Source organism: Diadema setosum, chromosome 21 (genome assembly GCF_964275005.1).
Source record: "Diadema setosum chromosome 21, eeDiaSeto1, whole genome shotgun sequence".
NCBI lineage: Eukaryota > Metazoa > Echinodermata > Echinoidea > Diadematoida > Diadematidae > Diadema > Diadema setosum.
This window is the reverse complement of record NC_092705.1, coordinates 18270085-18278151: the sequence shown is the minus strand read 5'-3', so window position 1 is coordinate 18278151 and position 8067 is coordinate 18270085. Positions and strand designations below refer to the sequence as shown.

The 8067-nt window shown below is 49.3% G+C and overlaps 1 protein-coding gene across 1 annotated transcript; it reads left to right on the top strand.

The window, feature by feature from the left end:
- The first annotated feature begins 974 nt into the window (after nucleotides 1-974).
- On the top strand, nucleotides 975-5440 carry LOC140244370 (uncharacterized). The gene is made up of 3 exons (XM_072324010.1): nucleotides 975-2364; nucleotides 2481-2690; nucleotides 2925-5440. The coding sequence occupies exons 1-3, from the start codon at nucleotides 975-977 to the stop codon at nucleotides 5438-5440; spliced, it is 4116 nt and encodes a 1371-aa protein (XP_072180111.1).
- The last annotated feature ends 2627 nt before the right edge of the window (nucleotides 5441-8067 follow it).

Here is an 8067-nt window from a genome sequence, read left to right as displayed (position 1 = left end):
ATATATTTGATGATAGCGGGATAGGTTTTATGATGAAATTAATTGTATTCGTACAGCCGCATAGGAGACGCCAGTTCCGGACGCATCTGACGTGAAAGGTGACGCCGCCGGACCGGCAGCCCATGTCTCCGCTGGTATATGACCTCCGAACGCCACATCAACGTCCCGGACGTCACTGACCCCGCTTCCCATAAGGCCGGCGTGACGCACTCCGGTAGACGCCGTGGTTGGACTGGTACCCTCACAGGGGGACTCTGCAGAGTATTGCATCTCGCCGGACGCACCGCGTCCACGACGACCTCGCCAACCTCGCCAACGTCGCCGTCCTCGCACTCAGCCGTCGTAGGGCTCTACCCCAGCTGTACTACAGGAACGTTCCGCGCGCGGTTTGAAGTATTGTGCCAATTAATTACTGGGTTTTGGGCTGGGTATAGCTTTTGTAGTGTGTGCGGGCTTCAGTAGTGTAAGAGACCTCCGATATTCGGAAATACTTGTTTTGTCTTTTTTGTTTTTTTCACTTGCTTTGTTTTCTGATTGACAAGATAAATTACAAAATTAAATTGATTTAGTTGAAAAGTATTCAAGAGAGTCACCGTGCATTGTGTCGTAGTTCATGGTATTCTTCCGTGGGCAACGCCCTTGTGACATTAAATGGCGACCACGAAGGGACTGTTGTTAAATTCATTAATGTTGTAGAAGTGTACAAGAAGGCGTTGTATAAGAAGGAATTTTGGTAGTGAGGCTGCTAGGCTTGGTTAACAGGTTATTTCCTTTTGTGTGCATGTAATTTTTCATGTAGTTGTGCAATTATTTCATTAACCAGATCTAGGTATTTTTTGTCTTAGGTAAACAATCGTTGCTGACAACTATAAGTGAGTCTGTATAGGTCAACGTGTTGGACCGGCGCCGTGACACAGTTGGAAGTCGGGGTAAGTTTACGCTTGGTTAATTTTTTGGGTCTGAATGATCTCGCAATGGAGATCGAAAAATTGCACCGTATTGGGGAGTCCTTAGGCCTGAGCGGGAGCGAGCTGAGGGAGTTCATACAAGAAGAACAGACTAGGGCAAGAGAGGCGAGAGTGGAAGAACGAGATAGAGTAAAGAGAGAGTTGGAGCTGACTGAACTTAATTTGCAGTTAGAGCGAGAAAGGCAGCGTGGCGAACGAGATACAGGAGCATCGCGAGCCCACGTTAGGCCCCCGAAACTGCCCACTTTCGAGGAAGGGAAGGATAATTTAGACACCTATCTCAATCGGTTTGAAAGATATGCCACGGCAAATGAATGGCCGCCCGCCACCTGGGCTACTAACTTAAGTGCGCTGCTAAGCGGGAAAGCACTAGATACGTATGCGCGACTTAGTGAAGAGGAAGCAGTCGATTATGAGACATTGAAAGAAGCCCTACTGAAGCGCTATGATCTAACTAGCGAGGGGTTTAGAAGGAAACTAAGGGCTGCAAAACCAGAGTCAGGCGAGACTGCCTCGCAGTTTGTTCAGAGGATGCGGGGATATATTGACAAATGGTTGACTCTAGGTGGATTTCAAAGGAGTTACGATGACGTAGTTGAGATTATGCTCATCGAGCAGTTCCACAGGAGTTGCTCGAAAGAACTCTCCATGTTTGTTAGGGAACATAAGCCTACTACTCTGAAGGAACTAGCAAGGGTGGCGGATAGGTTCCTTGAAGCCCACTCGGGGTGGAACCAGCCACAAGGGGGGAAGACCCCAGTGAGGGAGAAGTCACTGGCTCCCAACCCTAACTCTAACATCCGTCCCAAGACTTTTAACACAGGTTCACGCCCGCCAAGTGCGCCGAGAACAGGACCAGAGAGTGCGAACCGCCTAGGATGCCGCATTTGTGGGAGAATCGGGCACTTCGCACGAGACTGCAACCGGAGGAACAGGCCCACGGAGAAACTGGGCGCGGGCGTCGTGAAGGAGGAACGTCACCAAGAGAGGAGTCGGGACCGGCGGACGGACACAATGACGTCAGACGACCAGCCACCGTCGAGCCAGGGACCGGGTGAGTTACGTTCCGACGTAACAGTGCGAGTCCCACGGCGAGGCGAAGGGCAGGTCAGTAATTCTACAGGTAGTCGAAGTGAGCATGGATGTTTACTGATCGACTCTTGTTTTTCTTGTGATAAGGGTAGACAGATGAGGGACGAGAGAGACGATCTCCCTCTGATGAGTGCAGCATGTGGCGCCCAGCCAATTCGAGCGATGCCAGTAGCAGAAGGACGCGTGAATGGAGCCTCAGTGAGAGTCCTCCGTGACAGTGGGTGTTCGACCGCAGTCATCCGATCAGAACTGGTCAGGCCGGAGCAGATGACAGATGAATGGCGCACCTGCGTTCTCATTGATGGTACAACTCGCAGATTTCCAGTGGCAAGAGTAAGTGTTGATACACCTTTGTTGGGAATTTGGATGTAATGTGTATGAATAACCCAGTGTACCCCTTGATTTTGGGGAACGTGCCAGGTGTGCGTAATCCAGCAGACCCGGATGAGGAATGGATGCCGGTAGAGCTGCTGGAAGCTGTTGAGACGAGGCAGCAACGGAGGGAGGCTGCCAGGCCACTGAGGGCACTTAAGGTACCGGGCCAGGTCGCCACCGTGACTCCAGACGAGTTCAGACAGGAACAAGAGACTGACCCCACTCTCGACATCATACGACGACACGTGACGTCGGGTGAGGTAAAGGAGAGTAGAAATGGGAATACGTCTAAGTTCAAGGTAAAGAATGGTCTCATGTACCGAGAATTTCATTGCATTTCACGTGGTGCAAATGACATTAGTGACCAGTTGATCGTGCCGGAAAAATTTCGAAGACAAATTTTGAAATTGGCACACGAATCTATCATGGGGGGCCATCTTGGCGCGAATAAGACAGCTGATAAGATTCTTATCAATTTCTTTTGGCCAGGCCTACAGGCCGATGTACAGAGATTTTGCAGGTCCTGCGACGCCTGTCAACGTGCGATACCCAAGGGGCGAGTCACCAAAGTTCCGCTTGGTTCCACGCCAGTCATCGATGAGCCGTTTCATCGGGTCGCAGTGGACCTAGTTGGCCCCATCAAGCCAGCCACGACGCGAGGACATCGCTATATTTTGACGTTGGTGGACTACGCGACGCGTTATCCGGAGGCCGTCCCGTTACGCAACATCGACACACCGACGGTTGCCGAAGCGTTGCTGAGCATCTACTCGCGGGTAGGCTTTCCCAAGGAGATGCTAACCGACAGAGGCGCACAGTTTACATCAGACATCATGCGTGAGGTGAGCAGGTTACTGTCCATACGCCATGTGACGACCACTCCATACCACCCGCAGTGTAATGGATTGGTAGAAAGGTTTAACGGGACGCTCAAGCAAATGCTGAACAAAATGTGTGAGGAGCGCCCAACCGACTGGGACAGATACATCGACCCATTGTTGTTCGCGTATCGCGAAACCCCACAGGACAGCACCGGCTTTGCTCCGTTCGAGCTGCTTTATGGCCGAGTTGTGAGGGGACCTCTCATGCTCGTGAAGGAGCTGTGGACAGAGGAGAACACTGAACCAGAGACGAAATCGACGTACCAGTTTGTGTTGGATTTGAAAGAGAAGATGGAAAAAACATGCGACATTGCACGCAACGAGCTACTCAAGTCCCACGAGAGATACCGACAGAACTACAACCGAAAGGCCAGACAGCGTTCATTCAAGGTGGGTGATGAGGTTCTGGTGCTGCTTCCCACTGATCACAATAAGCTACTAATGCACTGGAAGGGGCCATTTCGAGTAGTTGGGACAGTGGGGAAACTAGATTATCGCGTGGATCTCGGGAGTAGGGTCACGACTTTCCACGCGAACCTACTGAGAAAGTACATCCGCAGGGAGGAACAGCAGGAGGTTGGTGCACCCTTTGAAGTCGCCTCTACTTCAGTGGTGGAGGATGATGACGTCAACGACGACGACGACGAGGAAAGGCGGAAGATTTCGAACAGGATGAGCAACGAGAATCTGCTCCACATCCCTGCAGTGAAACGGACACAGAGCGTGGATGACGTCAACATTGACCTCACTCTAACCGAGGAGCAACGTCATCAAGCACGGGAACTCCTACAGGTGTTCGACGACGTACTGACTGATGTGCCAGGTATAACTCGTGCAGGTCACCACGACATTCAACTTACACACAATGAGCCTATTCGGAGTAAACCATACCCGTTACCACACTCGATGCGACAGGTAGTGAAAGACGAAGTACAGGAGATGATGACTCTCGGAGTCATCGAGCATTCGACATCTCCGTACGCATCACCAATCGTGCTCGTCAAGAAAAAGGACGGGACTAACAGGTTTTGTTGTGACTTCAGAAAGCTGAATGCTGCCACCATCATCGATTCGGAACCGATCCCAGATCAGGAAGAAATTTTTGCCAAGCTGGCCGGAGATCGATACTTCACGAAGATCGATCTAACTAAGGGGTATTGGCAGGTGCCACTCACGGAGCGAGCCAAACCTCTGACTGCCTTCATCACTCCAGACGGCCTATATCAGTTCATGACTATGCCGTTCGGTTTGGTGAATGCCCCCGCGACGTTCAGCCGGGTGATGAGGACCGTGCTACGAGGATTGCCGCACGTCGACAACTTCATTGACGACATCCTCATTCACACTCCGACTTGGGAAGGACACGTGGAAGCTGTCACCTCTGTACTACTGCGGCTGAGAGCTGCCAATCTGAAGGCGAAGCCATCCAAGTGCTTGGTGGGATATGCTGAGCTCGAGTTCCTAGGTCATCGACTAAGCAGAGGAATGGTGCAGCCAAACCACGACAAGATTGCAGAGATCCAGAATGCCAAGCAGCCCACAACAAAGAAGCAACTCAGATCGTTTCTCGGTTTGGCGGGCTACTACCGCAAATTTGTGCCCAACTACGCAGCGATTGCGGTACCGTTGACAGACCTCACAAAGAAAGGTGAACCCAATCAGATACGATGGGGAGAAGCCCAAGAGAGGGCGTTCACGACGTTGAAGGCAAAGCTATCATGTCAGCCCATCCTCCGTCTGCCTGACGTCAGCCGAACGTTCATCCTGCGCACGGACGCTTCAGAGACGGGCGTCGGTGCCGTCTTGCTTCAGGAAGACGAGGGGCAGAAGTTCCCCACGGCATACGCCAGTAAGAAACTGCTCCCGAGAGAAAGGGCGTACTCAACAATCGAGAAAGAATGCCTCGCAGTAGTATGGGCCATTCTTAAGTTTGAGACCTACCTGTATGGTAAGGAATTTGTGTTGGAGGTCGACCACCATCCCCTGTTGGCCATACGACGATCGAAGGTCGCGAATGCCAGAATACTCCGCTGGGCTCTGGCACTCCAACCGTATAGATTCCGGATCGAAGCTATCAAAGGTAGAGATAACGTAGGAGCAGACTATTTGAGTCGCGTGACGTGAATTAGGAGGGAGAAAAGCGTCCTAGGAGGGTGATAAACTTCCTCGCAGTATGGTGTAAGTCAGGTAAAGTTATTAATGTTATTAGTTAGCATATATGTTGGCGCAGCCGCGCGAATCAGGCAATTTGCTCGCATCTAATTTGTGTGTATACGTTCACGTTTCCGTGCAGTTGGAAACGAATCCGCAATACCATAATATATATGTATGTGCATATAATAACAATTAACCTTGTTTTTGTCAGAATTGTGGCACCAGGGAAGTTAGTGCGCATCCGTCCGTTTCCAGCTTAGTTCCCTGCAGAAATATACGCGCAGGCATGATTTTGGTGGGTATTTGGTTATTAGAAAATTTTTGGTAAAAATTATCTTAAAGAGGGGGTGAAATGTCACTCGTGTTTTGACTCCACGGGATTGGTATTTTGTTTGGGCGAGCGGCACACCTGTGTCGAGCAGGCTGGAATGGCGTGCACCGGGGAAGCAGTAGGTGCGAGGTAAAATGCTAAGGCACTGATTTAAATGTTATTGGGTTGCTAGGATATGGGAGAATTTGGTCTGGGGATTGGACGAAATTTTGGCGCGGTAAGCTGACCGAGGTGTTGTGGAAGGTCCAAACACTAAATCTGGGCAGTCTACATCATATAATTTGAAAAGAGTGGTGGAGCTAGTAGCGCTCTTCCGTGTGGACGGGGCAGAGCTGTGCACGAGAGAGAGAGAGGGAGAGAGACATAGAGAGGAGCCGAGGACTTCCCACTGGCAAGCAATTCAGGCTGGCAGGCTAGTCTCATCACAAGGCTTCCCACTGTGCACCCCCGGACCAACACGAACAAGCTTCAATATATCCGTAAGTGTTGACACAGTTTATTATTTCATTAATTAATGGTTGTGGTTTAGAGTAAGCACTCCCGTGCAAAATACAGTTAGTATTAGTGGGTAAGAATTAAGTAGATAAGCCAAATGTATTGAGCAGTAAGGGATGAAAAACAGAGTGTTGTAGAATTGTCCTGAATGTAGTTTGTCAGAGGAATTTTTTGTTTGTTCATTTAATTGAATATAAATTTATGAGTAATGGAGTGCACTGTTAGTGATACATTGTTAATGATTATGCTGTGGTTAATAAAGCATCAAAGTGGTATAGGAAATGCGCAGAGGGATATTATTATTTGTATACAAAGTGCACGGTGCTAAGAGACGCACTAAATACCAGTTTATTGTTGTGTATAGGAGAATAATAAGGCTGTATGTTGAGTAAGGCACTTGCATTGGATTCCGTAGTAGTGGTCTTGTAAGTGATTTTGTGTTTGGTGGTAATAAGTGGGTGTGTGGGTGTGTGTGTGTGTTTATAGGTGGATAAAGAGGTGAGGATAAAAAGATAACACTGTTATATGTCGACGGCTGTCTCACAGTAATGGTGAGAAGTGAGCATTATAAAATGACTGCCGTTAGCCAGAAGCCCCGTGGTTAGTATTCATGATCCGGCACACATATATTTGATGATAGCGGGATAGGTTTTATGATGAAATTAATTGTATTCGTACAGCCGCATAGGAGACGCCAGATCCGGACGCATCTGACGTGAAAGGTGACGCCGCCGGACCGGCAGCCCATGTCTCCGCTGGTATATGACCTCCGAACGCCACATCAACGTCCCGGACGTCACTGACCCCGCTTCCCATAAGGCCGGCGTGACGCACTCCGGTAGACGCCGTGGTTGGACTGGTACCCTCACAGGGGGACTCTGCAGAGTATTGCATCTCGCCGGACGCACCGCGTCCACGACGACCTCGCCAACCTCGCCAACGTCGCCGTCCTCGCACTCAGCCGTCGTAGGGCTCTACCCCAGCTGTACTACAGGAACGTTCCGCGCGCGGTTTGAAGTATTGTGCCAATTAATTACTGGGTTTTGGGCTGGGTATAGCTTTTGTAGTGTGTGCGGGCTTCAGTAGTGTAAGAGACCTCCGATATTCGGAAATACTTGTTTTGTCTTTTTTGTTTTTTTCACTTGCTTTGTTTTCTGATTGACAAGATAAATTACAAAATTAAATTGATTTAGTTGAAAAGTATTCAAGAGAGTCACCGTGCATTGTGTCGTAGTTCATGGTATTCTTCCGTGGGCAACGCCCTTGTGACAGTATCCCCGTAATAGTCCTTCATATTATTTTCATTTTCACTATGCTCTATAAACGCGACTTTTACACTCTTGTTTTTACAAAAAGTTCCCACCGTGGGAGGGGGTATCCCCCTCCCACACCCTCCGCACTGAAGGAGCGAAATTGATCATCGTCGAGGATCTCACACCGTCACATAATGTACCCCCGTATAGTCCTTCATAGCGAAAGATTCGTGCATGTATACAATCACATGTATGTACATATATTGAGTATGTGTAAATGTACATGATGACACAGGATCCAATAAATCAAATTAAAAAAAAAAATCTCACAGTTTACATTTACTGTCAAAACGCACCCCCCGCCTCCTTGAAAAAAAAAAGCTGGTGACGCCCCTGCAACTCACCCTCTCCCCCGAAAACATCCCCCGTCCCCGGATAAATACCACCAGGACAATTTTCGCAGGGCAACTACCCACCAGATAAATATCACCCGGTTGATTACTCCCTCTAGGGCTTTC